At 28.7% G+C, this 18,620-nt stretch overlaps 1 protein-coding gene across 1 annotated transcript; it reads left to right on the top strand.

Annotated features, from left to right (window-relative positions):
• Positions 1-9,803: 9,803 nt before the first annotated feature.
• LOC136087757 (calcium-responsive transcription factor-like) lies at positions 9,804-15,708 on the top strand. The gene is made up of 5 exons (XM_065811199.1): positions 9,804-9,884; positions 10,745-10,908; positions 14,373-14,483; positions 14,833-14,979; positions 15,058-15,708. The coding sequence occupies exons 1-5, from the start codon at positions 9,866-9,868 to the stop codon at positions 15,658-15,660; spliced, it is 1,044 nt and encodes a 347-aa protein (XP_065667271.1). The 5' UTR covers positions 9,804-9,865; the 3' UTR covers positions 15,661-15,708.
• The last annotated feature ends 2,912 nt before the right edge of the window (positions 15,709-18,620 follow it).

The raw sequence follows: 18,620 nt of genomic DNA, 5'->3' as shown, positions 1-18,620 counted from the left end.
CATTGCGTATACTATTTATGATTATAAAAATGATAATGATTGATGTCACAGGCCTGCAAAATGAGAGTCATAACTTCCTCTCTGGAATTCGATAGCTGATTCTTGGGTATTTTCGTGTGCTGATTACGAATATGTACTTCTAAGTTGTACGAATAAGTTTTTCTCTATCACCTCCAGATTTTTCAAAAAAGGCACAGATAGAAAATAGCAAAAAAACATAAGATTTCACTTAAAAAAATATATATTTAAAACAGAACATTATTTTTAACTTAAAAAACTACTAAAATATAATAACAACTTAACACTAGTCTAAATAACATTTAAATTTCATTTGTGGAACCTGGTCCTTTTCTCCTGGAAGCTTCGGTTGTGCGATTTTCGCTTAAATTTCCGGTTTGGATCGTCGCGCTTCAATAACCAACAATAGTCCGCCATCATGTTGGTATTCCATCTTCCTTGATACCGGACTTCAAGCTCTTTCAAATCTTGGTGAAATCTTTCGCCTTGTTCTTCGCTAACGGCTCCTAGATTTTCTGGGAAGTAATCAATATGAGAATTTAAGAAATGAAGTTTAATGCTCATATTACAATCCATTACACCCAAATTAGAAATCATTTTGGCCACTATTTCTTTATAGTCGGAGCTTTTATTGTTCCCCAAAAATTTTGTCACCACTTCCTTAAATGACTGCCATGCTGCAACTCGATATCATTAAGTTTTTCATCAAACTTTTCATCATTTAAAGCCTTCACAAATTGCTTCATTATACCCAATTTGATGTGCAATGGTGGCAGTAAAACTTTTTCTCTGGGAACCAAACTCTGTTTAAGTACGTTTTTGAATCCTGGGGTTAGTTCAGTTCTTGGAGTCCATTCCTTTTTGGTTCAATGATGTTGTTTATCCCGGCTATCCCACTCGCAAAGAAAGCACGGGTATTTTGTATAACCACCTTGTTGGCCTAGTAGCATGCTTATGATTTTCAAATCTCCACACAACATCCAACCGTGTTGCTCATAAGCTATATTAGTCAAAAGCTTTTCCAAATTTTCATAACATTCCTTTAAATGGACAGAATGTGCAACAGGTAACGAGGCATATGTATTCCCATTATGCAGAAGAACTGCTTTCAAACTTCTTTTTGAGGAGTCAATAAACAATCTCCACTCGTTAGGATTGTATTCAATGTCGTACATTTTCGTCAAGCCTGGAATATCTTTACAGAACACTAAATCTTCATCTTCAGCGAAGAATGGAAGAAAATCTTTTTCTCTGTGACGGTACCATGAAAATGAAGTACCAGGTGCCAGCATATTTCTTTCTTTTAATCGTGATCCGAGGAGTTCCGCTGCATCTTTGGGAAGATTCAAATCTCTTGTCAAGTCGTTTAAATGTGACTGTGAAAAGAGCTGACAAGAGTCAGAATCTCCATGAAATTCAGGATCAGATTGGTGTACATCCTCTTCCTCTATATCACAGTCAGAATTTTCAATTTGTAGAGCTGGAACCGGGGGCTGCACCATTTTTGAATCGCCAAATATTGCAGGCGTAACTGATGACACGTTTGGATAGTTTATGTCCCTTTTATTTTTTGAATTGTATCCAGTTATGTCACAACAACAAAAGTAGCAATCTTTAACATGGTCGTTAGGCTCTCTCCATAGCACAGGCGAAACGATTTTGAAGCTATTTTTCTGTCCTTTTGACCACTTGCGAAGTTCTAATAAACAAGTCGTACAAATTTTACGAGGTGCCCAAGTTTTGTCTTTGGTTACTTAAAACGAGTCCAAAATAACTTTTATAAATATTTTTTACAAAGTCTGTAATACTGTTTCGTTGTTTTATCACCATAAATTTCCCGCAAATATAACAGAAACAATTAGGAGAGTTTAAACAACTTCGCGATGCCGTTTTAAAGTTTATGTTGCAAGATGCGCACTTCAACTGTTAAATTTCTAAATCAGTGCGGGTACTTATACAAAAATCCTTTGGTTTATCTTAATTCCACCCTTTACTAAAAATAATCACAACAATTAGTTAATATTACCAAATCATTATGTAATAATGAGCTCATTACTAAATTAAGCCAAAATGACCCGTTTTTGACATGTTTAATGCGAATTACTAATACTTATTATGTAGTCATTAACAAATTACTAATTGGCGTTAATTTCTATGTTCCCTTACACTAATTATATGAAATAAAAATTGAGCTGAAGTAAATTAATAACGTTTTAGACATTTCAAAAGGTAGGCGCTCAAACATTTTAAAGCAAAATCTTAAATATTCCATATCAAAAAATCCTGACGTGATGGATTTTTTTTATTATTTTTCTCGTAATCAGCACATCAGAAACTATAAAAAACGTTACTCAGATTTTAAAGAGGAAAACCATTGCAGGCCTGTGTATTTCATGATTCTCACGTCCAAGAGCAATACGTGAACTTTCACGTTTAATACTTACTAACTTAATACTAAACTTTATTAACAAAGCAATGCAATAGCATTATTTTTTTTTTTTTTCTTTTTCGTAAGGCACATCTAACGAAGTTAAAAAAGATATTGTCTAATGTAGGTAGGTTTTACTGTATTAAAATTTTAACTTTAAGTTCATCAGTCATAAATTATATAATTGTATATGAACTCGCATAAAGAGTTTGCAATCATTGTTTAAATAAAATACTTAAAATTCTATTATATAATCTTCTAATTACAATACTGTTGTGTTAACTTTAAATATTTTGCAAAACTAATCAATTTATTGTTTAAAAATTTGTTTCTCCTAAAAATATCCAACTTTTTAAATTACTTTCAAAAATATTTTTTTTAAATTATTAAAAAAGTTATTATAAAAACAATTTTATGAAAAAACCAGTTTTTCATCTGTCGGATGTAAACATTTTTGATCTTAAACATTCAAATTAATTTCCACTTAACTAAAAAAAAGAATTTTTGATTTTAGTCATCATTTTGATTGTTTCAACATCATAGTTATTCTCAATCATATAATCATGGCTATAAAAGCTACAATTTTATGGAATTATTTCAATATAGTTACTGTGTCAGGTATTAAGTGTGGGGAAAGTAAAAAGTGTCAAGTCCAAATCAAGTTAACTGATGGATCCACCAGTGGTATCAGGTACCATCTGAAAACCAAGCATCCTACTGACTACGATAAGATGTTAAGAGCCCAAATCGAACTTGAGCGCCAAAGAAAAGAAGATATTAAAGAAATTACAGAAGCTGCCTTCGAACTAAATGACGCATACAATAAGTTTCTAATTATTTTTCATAAAATAATGTTTTTCCTTGTATAAAGATAATTTTCATGTTTAACTTTAATTTTTATTTCATTTTTTTGGATCAACGATCACAAAAAGGTCTATCTTAAAGTGTTAATGTGGGAACTATTGGAAAATATTCTTCCTAATCAGTCAGGCAATTGGAGACAGACATGGTAATCATGTCATACATTGCTAGGTCAAGTAGTCCATTCACTCTAGTAGATGAACCATGCTTCAAGGAGATGGGGAAACATTTAAATCCAAAAGTAATTGTGAAACATTCCTCGACTTTTTCAAGGTACAAGCTGCCATTGCTTCATGAAAGCGTTATGGATACTGTGCAAAGTTTCCAGTTGTCAACAGGTGGCTATCACCACTGATGGCTGGACCTCTAGGTCACATACATGACTTTTACTCTTCACTATATCAATAGTCAGTTTGAACTGAAGAAATATGTTCTCAACTTTGACAATTTTGTGGGAAGACACACTGGTTACCACATTAGCAAAGTAATTTTTTTTATGTTGATATAATTTGTGCTCGTAAAAAAAAAAATTTTAAAAAGTAAAACTTATCCTTCCGCTAGAATAGCGTTTCTTCTAGGATTTTGTTATTTATTGAAAGAATTATTAATTTATTGTAAAACCCAAAAGCTGCATAAGTTATTTTATAAATCATTAATTTATCTTCATTCTTGTTTAACGCTCTGGAAGAAATGATCCAAAAGTATCAGGTGTTGGACACCGTGCCAAAGAAATTGTCCACGATTATTGAAAAAAGAGTGTATGTTGCTCTGTGTAAACTATGTTAAAATCATTGCTCCGGTAAAAACCAGATGGAATTCTAACTGTTTTATGCTGGAGTCAATCCTTAAACTTAAATATATGCTGATTTCTCTTAGAGAAAAAGATGCACTAAATAACAACCCATTACAGAACGTTATTCCAAGTGTCAAACAATTTTTACTGATGGCTTCACTGATGCCAGTATTAAATAAAATGAAGATTATATAAGATTGCATGTCCAAGGACACTGAACCAGTGCTTTATCATATGCTAACTATGCTTTATAAAACTGACAATTTTCTTCAAAACCACATTGATATGAAAAACAGAGAAATAATTATTGCTTTTTGTAAAAAACCAAGTGAGCATTTACACATAGCCACGCGATTCAATGAACATGGAAGATACAAGCAACACTATGCCTTGGGAAACCTTCTTCATCCGTACTTTAGAGGTTATAAGTTTTATTTCTTGGTAAAAAAACTATTCTTTAATATTCGTTATTTGTTAAAAGACTAAACTTAACAGTTATTGTTTATTATTTCAGGATATATGCTTAGATATTACGGTATCTTGGAAGAGTTCACTAGGAAAGTCATCAACGATCGTTCATCGTCAGAAGCTATTTTGATTAGTGAAAAAAATAATCATAAAGTTACACAAGTTAATGTGCTAGCTGGTGTGGGTGAGCACGACGATTTACAAAATATAGAGATTGAACAGGGTGATAATAACCACACCATTCGTCAAAATGTACCGGAAATTGAAAGGGAGTTTGTATCTTTTCACGCTATGCCTCGTTTCGAAGAAAAGCATAAAGTTGATGTGCTGAAATAGTGGAAGAAACATGCCTCTACTTTTCCATTGTTAGCACAGTTGGCAAGAAATGTGCTCTGCATTCCAGCTGCATCAAGCTGTAGGTAGAGAGTGTCCAGCGTCAGCAGTGGAACTATAAATGATAAAAGACACAGTCTTTCCACTTAGACAGCAAAGCAATTGACTTTGATTAAAGTCAGTCATGATCTTATCTATCCTCACATGATCTTGAAAATTATAAACAATGCTGAAGAAGCCCTCGACCCCCCAGCATTAACTCAATTCAGAACACCTCCCAAGAATCCTATACCCAAAGCAGTTTTTTCAAAAAAGCAAAAAAAGTTATCGTTCAAAACAAAAAACGTTTCATCAATGCCATTATGCTCTTCTTCTTTACCTTCAACACCAACATCTTCAGAAATCAAATGAAAAACAATGGAAACTCCGGAAGAATTATCCGTAAGTGACACTCAACAAATATTGATCTAAAAATGTCGTAAAAATATTACTATTTCTCGTAAAACTCAGAAACTTCTTGTTTGTTTGTTTCGTTTTTAACCATTTCATTTCGGAAAAAGTTTAACCTTATTTCGTTTTGTACTGGTTTTTTCAAAACAAGAGCTTATTGTCAATTTTTCCCGTATTTATCACGAAACAAGAAAATCGTATTTCCTTTTGTACCATATTTTGCGAAAAAAGATAAAAATTGTTTCGTTTCGTAACGGTTTTATCAAAACAATACTTTTCATCGTTTCGTTCCGTCATGTACCGTTTTCAGACGCAGACCCTTGGTATTTAATTCAATTTATACGGTATAGTACAATTATATGTCTAATATTTAGTTAACTCTTAAGTAATTTAGTGGAATTACTCGGTGTTGTTAAGGTGATTTATAAATTATTCGAATTCTATTATTTGAAATTAGCATGGTTTTATCAGCGTATTATGTCCAAAATAAAGTTTTAGATGGTATAATTTTTTTTTGCCTTAAGTTTTTTTAACATTTAAAGAAACTTTTATTTTTGTTATATAATTTTCAAAACCTTTTTACTACCCGTAATAGTGAATCTAAAGTATCCCATTTTGGAGACTTTAGATCAATTCCGCTCATCGGCGTTAACATGAATTTAGTCAAAATCTTTTTAAAAAGTTACTTAATTTACTATTGATCCTAGTTCTAATCGGTTCTGACGTATATTAACGATATATAGTTGTCAAAACACAATATTCCCATCAGTTTTCACAAAAAATACTAGAATTCCGGCCAAAATAGAGCTTACAATTAAGAAAAATTGCCAATAAACGAACAGATCAAATTGTTAAACTGTAATGTTCATTTTACTTAAAAAACGTATTTATCTAAAATCTTATTCAAATTTGGACAAGCAATTGTGTTTTAAGAAGATTTTTTTTAAAAAAAGAATCTTCTGTCTGGGTTTTTCCGCTATACACATTTAAAAATAAAATATAAATATATTTTATGATACCGCAAAATTTTGTCATTTTAATTTTTTTCGTCTTTTCATAATTCACAGACCTAATCATTTAACGGAAATATGTCGTACTCAACAAAATATCATGCAGACGCTATAATATTTTAAAACTCCCTTAACTACACCGAGCATTAGGAGTTAGTTCTTAAATACTTAAGTGGAATTATTAAAATAGTTAAACAGGCCCGTAGGAACAAAAATTATATTAGGAGGGGGTGGGGGACAGTTGTGGATTAAGGGGCCCCAAAATAGTTTTATGGACCTTTTTTTTTTTTAGTCATTTTTTCAAAATTATTTCTTGAAAAAATTATTGGGGGGGGGGGGACTATTTGATTAGCGCTTTGTAATCTGCGTTATTCAACGCAGATTACAAAGCGCTTATCAAATAGTCCACATGTGTAAAGGACAGTTATCTTCACATTTGACGCGTATAAATGCTAACAATAACTTATTGTAAAATATTCTGTGATTTTTAAAGAAAACTATTTCATTTCTTATTACTTATTTTACTTGTCTCAAAACTTATTTTATATTAAATTGCTATATTAAAGTATTATAAATTAAAGTTATGGAAAAGTATAGTATAGCATTATTTTTACTATTATATTACTTAGTATTTGCATAAACATCTAAATTCATATATTTAACTTTGGTCTGCCGAATCTCTTTCATATGAAAAAAAATGTGTGAGCTTTGTTTATTTAACCTCGTTAATTTGACTTTCAATATTTATAGTTGCCCAAATTTAATTCTGGCACCACGCATATTATGATTCAGTAAATAAAATAGAAATAGAATAAATAATTAGGTATTAAATGTACCCTATTTCAAGGTCACATGGCTCGGCAATTGGACTATTAAAACATTACTAAGTTTTGACCTTACAATAGTTTTTTTCATTACAATAACAATAAATTGTTATTGTATTAGAAAGGTTATACGACCATTATACGATAATTGTAAATTACAGGTATTGTTATTTTTTCTGAAAGAATAATATAACAAAAGTTATTGTTTCTTTTATTGTTTTCAATACTATTAAACAGTCGGAATCTTATTAAAAACTACTGCCAAACGTCTTAAGCATTTTTAAGAACAACTCTCTTTCGTTATATAATAATATTTTTAATAATGTTAGCAAAGTTCTATATTAATACTTTTTACCAGAGTACTTATTAACTCATAACAAATTCTATAAAAAATTACTTACAATTAACTGTTGCAAAAAGCATATCATACCTGTTTTGAAAACTTTTTTGAATATATTATCATACAAGTATGTCTGGAAATATCAAACAGTTGCTCTCACTAATTTGGTGTTTAGTAACTCAACTCAACAATTCATTTAAATAAAAAAGTAAAACTCTACAATAATATTAATTCGCCAGTATCTGTACTTTAGATGTAAAAATGGTGTTTGAAAAACTTTATGGCAGCTAAAAATTGATGCTATTGTTTGTCGAAACATGTCGTTTGCGATTAAAATCTATTTTATTGCCATATTTTTATAATATCTACCGTAAAATCATGTTTTAGATTGAAAGGTTCGAACAACAGAAAATGGTTTATACACTGGTATTATTATTTATCCAATCCTTTATTTCTGAAACAATATGTAAATTTCCTCTGATATATAAATGCAAGTTGGCAAAACCGTATTTAGGTTGAAGTTGTTAACCGGAAGATTTCGTACAATTCCGGAAAAATAAAATTCTTTCAGAAAGATATTAAGAATCAGGAATTTTTTTTATCGTACTGACTTTCGCACGAAACAAAAAAAAAACCCGTCGATGTTCATTTCGCAAATGCTACTTACGAAATGTAGCCTTTCGCAATTTAAATTACGAAATAAAACTATTTTGCAACATACGAAAGTAGCTTTTACGGAAGTCGCACTTGCGAAACGAGCTCTTTCGCTAAACGACGTTTTGAAGTCTCTAAAAAAACTTTGTTGGCCAGACGGATATTTATTTATTTACACCTTTTGCCGTTAAAAAAAAAATTTACAGTCGTAACTTATAAAAAATAATTACATGACCGGGACTAGAAGAAGACAAATTTAGTCTTATCATTAAGCTTCAAAAGTCTTATCATTAAGCCCCAATTTAATTGTAAAAATTGTAATTTAATAATAGTAATTGATATAATTGTAAAAAATAAATTTTTTATATACCAAAATGTTTATAAGGTTTTATTTTTTAAAAGAATGATAAAAAACCAAATTTCTTTTGAAACGAAACTCTTTCGCACCACAACTTGCGGAAACAGTTCTTAACCCGTAAGTGCCGGACGTCCTTAAAGGGACGTAAAACTATGTCCACATTAAACTAGGGTATTTCAAATATTTTTCAAAGGATAAGTACATAACTTTGCATAATGGTTTGACACACATCAATCTTGCTTCTCACTTAACGGCAACCGATTACCTTTGATAGTTTTTAATTTGTTTTTTTAGGTAAGCGTTCTTTAGCATGCACCAAAAGGAGGTGCCATAGATTTTAAAATTTGCAGACTACGGAAAAATTTATTGAAATCAAATATGACGCGAAGATCGTCTCAACACCATCCGAAAAAATTTTCACCATGCTTTTGAAATCAAAAATTTCGTACGAAGCTTGTTCTTTGGATATTTACCAATATTTGTTTATTGATATTTATATTGTATTTATCAAAAAATTTAAAAGTTAATTAAAATGGACGAGAATATTTTGGGAGATTGTAATGTTTGTGATATTGTTTCTTCATTAGATCTTGAAGATTTTGTTGGTAAGATTTTATATTTAATGTAAATATATTTGAACAAATATATTAATAATATTAATATAATATGGCATCAATTGATGGCATCAATTTATTTACACTGATAATATACATTAATCAATGTCATTAAGTGTATTTAAGCCTAATAAGCACTAAAATAAAGTTAAACTACTTAAAAAAGAAAGTTAAAATGTTATTAACTTTGTTAAAATGTTTACTAAGTGTCAAGAATTGATACTTTCTGATAATATATCTAATGTATATCTTTAAAAGTTAATATATTTTGTTTTTTGCTTTTATATAAAATTAATGCAGGCTTTAAGTATAACTTAAACTTGAAACTTTGCTCTAAGTTACATTCTTTTTGCATTTGATTTATGACATGAACTAATTAATTTTTTTATTTATATTTTACATATGGCAAATATTAAGTAGAAAAATAATTATAAAAACAATTAATAATAATTATGAAGTTAATTTTTTAGTATAATAATCAATTTTAAATTTTTTTTCAATTTTGAAAAATAGTTATTATTCAAAATTTTTTATTTCATCATTTTCATTTATTCACTATGTGCAGAACCAGGATCAATAACAGTACCTTTAGATCCCTTTGAAGAAACTCTTGAAGAACGACACATTCTCAATACATATAGAGAAGTTTGTTTAAAAATAAAAGAACATCAAATATTGCACACAGTGCATTATGTTTCAGCATTCTCAAGAGGAATGGAAAAGGAATTAAAAGGTTTGCAAATTTAAAACATTTTTACAATCCAACAATGTAAATAGAAGTATATGTATACTTACCTGTAAAATAATAGATGTATGTATAGATGTAATTTGAATGTTAGTTACTTGTATTTCCATTTAAAATGCATTGATTTTATTTAAAATTATATATTTTTTTAAGGAATACAAATTCTTTAATTTTCAAGCATTATTCATTATTTTTGTGTATGTAAAATTAAGATAAAAATTAAACAAATAAAAAAAAAAAATTTTGGCCGTCCAATAAAAAACAATTGACCATCAATTCCATGTGTTAGCAGTTTAAATTGACTGCTCGCCTTCAATTTTATATATTCTATGCTGCTGTTGAATATTCTCCAGAAGTCACAAGAGTCTAATTTTTGAGATGAAGTACGAGATTTCATGGCCTGAGAATAGTGGGCTTCTCATCAGACAAAACCTTTTTACAATGATTTCTAGCCATAGTAAACAGAAGTCTGTTTTCTGGAGAAATGTTTTGCTGATAGATATGAAAGTAATGTAAAGTAAAAAGGTAGAAAAGTAAAAAGTAAATATCAATATTGATCTTTTCTATTACTTTTATATTTTATTTTATACTTCTAGAGTCTATTTTATTAAGTTAAACAATTTTAACGTAATTATTTGTAGTTTTAAGAACCAAAGTAATTTTTGAAATATTTACTTTTTTTAAAATAATTTTTTAAAAATAAAAAAACTAAAACAAAAATAAAATAATAGATTAATACCCTTGAATTCTACAATCTTCGTTTATAAATATATTTTAAATTATATTTTTATTTCATTTTCTGAAATAAGTTGTTGTAGATATAATGGCAATATTTATTTGTTTTATAGAATTGACAAAAAAAAATCATAAAGTTTTTTTTGAAGATAAAGAACTTTCCTATTCTGGAGTTCCTTTTATTATATCTTCACAGTCTACTCTTGACTGTCAACAAGGGAAAGACCGCAATGTTAAAGTAAAGGCTGAGTACAGAGAGAAAAAAAATGATGAAGCGGTAAGTTACACAACAGTTAAGTTCATGCAAAAAAAAAAATTCTTTATTATTTTTTGATTACTGTTTTATTCTATTTTAATTGTTATCAATATAAATTATCTTTAACATTTAATACATATTGATAAAACTGTTTTTTTCAATGAGATCTTTTAGTTTTTTCTTCAAGGCAATAAGATTATTCAATTTAGTAAGTTCTATATTTTGTGGTATTTTGATGTATAAGGAGAGGCCATGGTATACAATTGAAAATCTCGGTTCTTCATTTCTTCTTCTAAATAATCTTGATGAAGTTTAAATTTTAAATCCAATTTTGCTTTTTCATTATTAAAAACATTATTCAACTCAGTAATTCTTCTAAAATTTTGTTGATCAAGGTTTGCTTCAGTATATTCAAGAAGCTTAACTTGATCTGACACTAAATTATTTTTTACTTCTGCATCAGCCAATTTTTTTAAGATGTTATTTCCGCTGTCTTTTTATTCAATTTAATACCAGTCTCCTCGCTGATAACTTTGGTTAAATCCTGCAGTGTAACCTCAATAATAATATTAACAGGTAAAACCTCAAAGGTAACATTTACCTGTCATGGTATTATATCTTTTACAACCTCAAGTGTTGTGGTTTGAAATTTTTTCAATGCTTCTTGCATTTGCGCATCTCACTCTCTTATGTTGTTTTCTATCAAAAATATTTACATCACTAACCTCTTCAAAGGTAAAGGGATTCATTTCAAAATCACCCTAGTTAAAACTATTCCTATTCGATTCTCCACCTTCTTCGCCCCAATCCACATTACCTCTATCAATTGGTTAAACATTTAGCCTCTCATTGTTTCTTTCTAAACAATATATTATATAGTACCTCTGCCTCTAATTATAACACACAAAAAATGGCTTTGAGTCTTTTATCAAGCTATGGGACTTTGCTAAATCCAAACTGTTATCTTATTACAAGGCATGAATCCTGGTATCGCATATGCAAATTATAACAGTTAATTTTAACCCTTCAACTATCGCATCACCATCTGGTACTACTTTATTAGTTTGTTTTCCTTCTTTATCCCAAAACATAGTCGTTGTCATAAATCATCGAGAAAGGTGTGTCCTGAGACTATCAGGGTGGCGCCAAAGTCGCCTTTTACATCTACCTCTCCTTGTTAATTGTTTTATTTTCTGGTTCATCTAAGCCAGACCTTAAATTCATAAAATTGTAGTAATTGAATAATTGTCATCAGAGGTGCTTTCATACTGTTGTTGAGGACAAACCCCTTATGACATCTCCAACAAGTACTAATCTGGGAATATTTTATTCTCCTGATTGCCATTTTTTGTAGCTACTAATTCTAGTCATCTAAATAGAAGAGATAAACAGGTAAAATTAAGCTAAACAAAAATGTTATCAAAAACAGAAAGTGCATATTAAATCTATAATTATATATACAGTCAGAGAAATAAGTATCTGAACAAAAGATTTTATTGTGAAAAACAAACTTTGTCAGGTTATTTCTAAAAAACATATGTTTTTGATAAATACTTTTATAATTATTCTAAAAGCAAATTTAATCATGATTTTATCTAGCAAAAAATTAATCAATCGTAATTAAATTGCGTTGCTAAAATTTAATAATTCCCAAAGAAGTGTTACAACTTCAACGAATTTATAAACATATTGTTTTATAAACGAAGTTTTGAAATTGATTATTAAAAAAAGTTTTTATATCAATAATTTTAGAAATGTTGTTGTTTTACAAAGAGTAATTTTTAATAACTGACTAACTTATTTTTAATAACTAATATTTTTTTAACAAACTAATTTTTAATAACTAATAAATTAATAAAACTAACTAATAAAACTAACTAATTTTTAATAACTAATATTTTTTTAAATTCATTTGATTTACCACTGATATTATTAAGTATGGGAGTTAAAATCAAGGAATGGTGCCAAGCTCAGCACAATTCAATTATTGACTTGCGCAAGCAGTAAAACATTCAAGTCGATAAATAAAGTGACTGGAATGGCATTGGGAACCATCAATGATCTGATTAAAAAGTATAATATGTTTGGATATGTGCAAAATCAGCCATAATCCGTAGCAAAGTGTAAAACAACATCAAGAATAGATCAACAAATTGTCAAGATGGTGCAAAAAATCTATCAGCACCAAAAGTGTCAAGCCTCCTTGAGAAAGATTTTGGGTTGCAAGTAAGCTCATGTACTATTTGAAATCGATTGAAAGAAATTAGATTCAAAGCAAGAGTTCCGCGCAAGAAACCGTTCCTTTCAAAAATCCATTGAAAATGAAGACTTGCATTTGCTAAAAAAGTCTTATGGACGGGCGAGGTTTATTGATGGAATTATGGACTCTAATGTTTATGTTAATATTCTCTATAAAAAACTTCTTGCTTCAACTAAAAAACTATGATTAGGAAAACATTTGATCTTCCAACAAGACAATGACTCTAAACATACGTCAAAGAAAGCTAAAGATTTTTTTATCCAAAAGCAAATTGAGTTACTTGAATGGCCAGCGCCAAGTCCAGATCTTAATCCTAGTAAACATCTCAGTGCTATTCTGGATAAAAAATTTGGCACACGATGTCTAAAAAGAAAACAAGAGCTAAAGATCATGCTCCGAGAAGCTTGGGCTGATAACGACTCAAATGCGATTAGTAAATAGTTGAAGCGATGCCATGTCGACTTGTAGAAGTCATAAAAGCTAAAGGCAGTCCAACTCAATATTAAAAAGTCATAAAAATAATTACATGGAGAAGCGTTAATCTTTAAGCCTTAATCTTTATAATTTTGTTTGGATATTTATTTTTTATCAATTAAATATTATTATTAATTTTTTTCTTTGTACCATATCAGAACATAAATAACAGAGAGCTTCTTTGGTTTACTTACTTTTCTTCATTATTATACGTTTAGAATTAAGGGATTAAAATTAATATGCTTGCAGTACATTTTAAACTATTTTGCAATATACAATACATTATTTACAATATATAAATATATATAGATATATATACATATATATATATATATATATATATATATATATATATATATATATATATATATATATATATATATATATATATATATATATATATATATATATATTTACATACATACAAATACATACATACAAATACATACATACATATGTACGTACATGCATTCATGCATCCATACATATATATATTTATGTATATATATATATATATATATATTCATATATATATATATATATTCATATATATATATATATACATATATATATATATATATACATATATATATATATATATATATATATATATATATATATATATATATATATATATATATATATTCATGTATATATATATATATATATATATATATATATATATATATATATATATATATATATATATATATATATATATATATATATATATATATATATATATATATAGGCAAAAGACCATTCTTGTAGAAAACATAAAAATATTGTGCAGATTACAAAGAAATTTGATTGCCCTGCAAAGGTTCATATTAAAGAAATACTAGAATTTCCGGAGTTTAAGGTTTAGTACTTTTTTTTTTAACAAGCCAAGATGATAGCATTATATATATTTTTAAATCTATAACTAGAGTAACTCATAATTTATAATATGATAACATTTAATAAAATTCCTGATTAAAGTAACAAGTTTTAGTTACAAAAAGAGAGTTGACTCTCTTTTTGTTAATAGATTGGGCAATCTGTCTAAAGTAGTTTGCCATCTGTTCATGTAAATCTTATCAATATATTAAACTTTACTAGAACCCTTTTATAAAATGTCCAATCAACATAAAATTAATAATTTTTCTATAATTTATTATCACATAATCTTATATGTGTTATTAAACATTTATTTACACATTTTCTTAAAGCTTGATAGAGATTCTGAATGGCTCAGGAAAGACACATCAAAAAAACTCCGTTTAGCTTTGACTGGAAACAAAAATATGATTGTGTCAAGAAAGTATGTCTTGATTATACCAGATATTTCTGTGCACAGAAACCATTTAATTGGTGATGTAAGTTTTATTACATTTTTTTTTAACAATATTTTGTGTTGTTTACTTCTTTATAACAATTAACTATACTTTTTAAAGGCAGCAGGTCTCATTCAACCTATTTCAGATGAGCTTATTATCAAAATTGGAGAACTAGTTAAAGTTGGAGTTAATACTGTAACAGAGATGAGACGGCATCTGGAGAACTTTGTTCGCATCAATTTTAGTTCAAGAAGTATGCCCAATAAATCAAACAAACGCTTTTTCCCACTGGATGAAACTATCCGCAACCATATGCTAAAAGCTAGAAAAAAATTTTGTCACTCCCTGATAGACCAAGAGTGTTTAAATATAAAGGTAGCAGAATGGGCAAAAAATTATAAAGAAGCTTTTATAAAGTTTCGTCCGAAAGGTGAAAACAATTCAGAGGACAACAATCAAGACCTTCAAAAGTCCTTGTTGTTCATTTTTCAAGATAAATGGCAAAGAAGGTTACTTGTGCGTTATGGCAATGAGCTATCATTTCTTGATGCAACATACCGAACTACTCGATATGCACTTCCTCTCTTCTTCCTAGTTGTAAAAACAAATGTTGATCATCAAGTAGTTGCCATTTTTGTATGCGAAAATGAAACAACGGAAGCCATTAAAGAAGCACTAACGTTTATTAAAAAATGGAATCCTTCATTCCAACCTAAATAGTTCATGACAGACTATTCAAACGAAGAGATAAATTCACTTGAATCAGTGTTTCCCGGTAAAAATTTCTGTTATAAAAGATATTTTATTTAAGTCTCAATATTTATTTTATTCGGAAAAGTCAACCATTGTGTTATGAAAAATTGTTCTTGGTTAAAGAAATTATTAATAAAAAGTATTTATTCCAACAAACTGTTTTGTTTATAAGACTTTGTAATTAAAATGTTTACCTCGTGATATTTGCACCACTATCATCTCATTGATAATAATATATTTGTATATAATAAAAGTATAAGAGCTTTTATAAAATTTAAAGTCAAGTAGAAGAAAAAAAATCGCTCTGCATGTTTTTTTATTCTCATTTAAAAAAAAGTTGTAGTACCTAAAATAGATAGAAAATTGGTTAATGACTAATTACTACATTTACAACAGAAACTGTTTTTTGTTTGCTTCAAACAAAAACAGTTTCTGTTGTAAATGTAGTAATAAGTTATTCAAAAACCAAAAAAGTAGTAAAATGTGTTGACTAAAGAAAGAAATTATTCATTTTATCATATTAATTACTTCTTATTGTTCATCAATAATGAATGAATATTTTCTTTAAACAAGTTTTTTATGGAGTATTGTTGTCTTTTTTTTGTAGAATGTAGTGTATTTATATGCGATTTTCATCGTGAGCAAGCTTGGGAGCGTTGGCTATCAAAATCTAGTAATGGGTGTTTAATTGTCAAGGAAGATGTCAAGGTTAAGTTACGTCGAATAGCTCATTCAAAAACAATTGAGATTTGCAAAGAAGCTGTAAAAGCATTAAAAGATTCATCTGAATATAATAATCATCCAAAACTAAAAGAGTATTTAAAAAATACTTGGTTGTGTATCAAAAAGGTTCGTATTAATGTTTTTGAGAATATAAAATAGTTTAGTTTTCCTAAAACATGCAACTAACCATGTTGTGAATTCCAGTTGATTAATTTATTTTTACAAATATTTTTTTAACGACTTCATTCTCTTTTTGAGTTTTTAATGGAGGAACAAGAAATATATTAAGTTGAGGTAAAATATAAGGTGGATGGATGTTATGTTATTATTACAGTATATATTTATCAAAATAAATTAAGTTTATGCTAAGCAACTTGGTTAGCATAAAAATTGTAAAAACTACAAAACATATTTTGCAACTTTAATATTTATGTCATGATCTGTCAAAATTATTTTTCTGTTATCCTTAACTTGCTTAATTTTAGAGATGGGTATCCGCGTACAGACAAGATAGACTCTTGCTAAATGTGAATACCAACAACGGAATTGAGCGTCAAAACCAAAGTTTTAAATACCGTTTCTTAGAAAAAAGAAAAAATTCTTCCCTTTCCGCTATGCTTAGCATATGCATTGAAGAATTCCTTCCGCACAAGTATGACAGGTTAGTCAGTTATTGTCAATTCTATAGATACTACAAATAATTTCAATAATAATAATACTAACAGTAAACAATGGTAACAATAAATAATATTCTCGTAAATATAATAGATATTGTGAGATTTCAAAAATTATTTTTAAGTCTAACTGTCTTTTTATGCCTTTTGGAGGTTCAAGAATTCTATATACTGTACTGTAAAAAGCAATCATATTTTAGTTATGCCAATGAAAACACAAGGGCAAATTCATCATACAGAAAATACCATGAGAAAATACCAACATATTTAACTAATCGTCCACGCCCTTTGGTTAATCATTGCATGCGAATGATTGACAAATTGCATGGTGTAGATCTTACAGGAATTAATGCTGTGACAGATAAGTTATACAATGTTGCGTCATTGAAGTCTAACAGTCGGGTAATATATCAGTGTTATCTAGGTGATGATGAACGTTTACCAACTTGTTCTTGTCTATCATGGTTTAATTCTGCTTATCCATGCAAGCATTTTTTTGCTATATTCTTAAAAGAAAATTTATCTTGGTCTGCTTTTGGTATGGCTTATCAGAATTCTCCTTATTTTGTTTTGGATTTATTGTCCGAAAAAAGTAGTGTAACAAATACTGTATATTGTCCAGGTTCCATTTATTCTGTAGACGATTCCACAAATGTCATCAATGACAATGCAGCACCGCAGACAATAGTTGATTCAAAGCAAATTAGGCAAACATTACCAATTAATAATAATCAACCATTTAAAACTACTTACCACACTGCGGCAGAATGTAGAGAATTATTGAATGAAATTAGTCAGTTGTCATATTTATGTGACTCACAAAAAATAGATACTTTATTTGAAGAACTGTTAAAAGTTAAAAAATGCTTGTCTGAAAGTCTTCCAACCGAAACAGGGATTCTTCTTCGTCCTGTAGTTAAACCAGAAACTTGGAGCAAGTCTGAAACAAAGTTGCCAAAACTTATTAACATCCCAGTTACACGAAAAAGAAAAATGATGAAACGAGTTGGTGCTAGATATGACTTATGTAAAGCTGCCAAAGAAATTTGTGTAAAAGTGGAAAAGTCAGAATCTTGTTATTCTGAGATTGTTACTGATTACTCGATTGAAGAAAATTGCAAAGTCTTTACAGTTAGTCATGAGTCAATTAAAGAAACTACATCTATTGAAAATAACAAACACCTTCAAACCACCTTGAGCCAAGTTAATAATGATGTTCAATTTCAAACCAAGTTTCAATGTATTCAAAGTCTCAAATCGTCCTTGATTGGTGAAGCTGAACTATTTGAAATCGAAAAATGTCAAATGCTTAATGACAAAATTATTCATTTTAGCCAGCAAATGATGGCGATTCAATTAAAAATTAATGTTGGTTTACAGGATCCCATTAAGGGTCAAATCAATGCTTTTAACACACATGAATCTACTCCTTTTGTTCAAGTTCTTCATGATGGGAATCTTCACTGGCTTTGTGTGAGCACATACAATTGTAAGCCAGGTGAGATTTATATGTTTGACAGCCTTTTCCAT

The sequence above is a fragment of the Hydra vulgaris genome, chromosome 12 (assembly GCF_038396675.1).
Source record: "Hydra vulgaris chromosome 12, alternate assembly HydraT2T_AEP".
In the NCBI taxonomy this organism is placed as follows: domain Eukaryota; kingdom Metazoa; phylum Cnidaria; class Hydrozoa; order Anthoathecata; family Hydridae; genus Hydra; species Hydra vulgaris.
The sequence above is the reverse complement of the archived record's forward strand: the minus strand, read 5'-3'. Positions and strand labels throughout refer to the sequence as shown.

Bases quoted from the DNA above. Each gene is read 5' to 3' on its own strand.
- LOC136087757 (XM_065811199.1), top strand. The intron at 14,484-14,832 runs GTTTAGTACTTT...ATTTTCTTAAAG, and splicing joins TAGAATTTCCGGAGTTTAAG to CTTGATAGAGATTCTGAATG. The intron at 14,980-15,057 runs GTAAGTTTTATT...TACTTTTTAAAG, and splicing joins GAAACCATTTAATTGGTGAT to GCAGCAGGTCTCATTCAACC.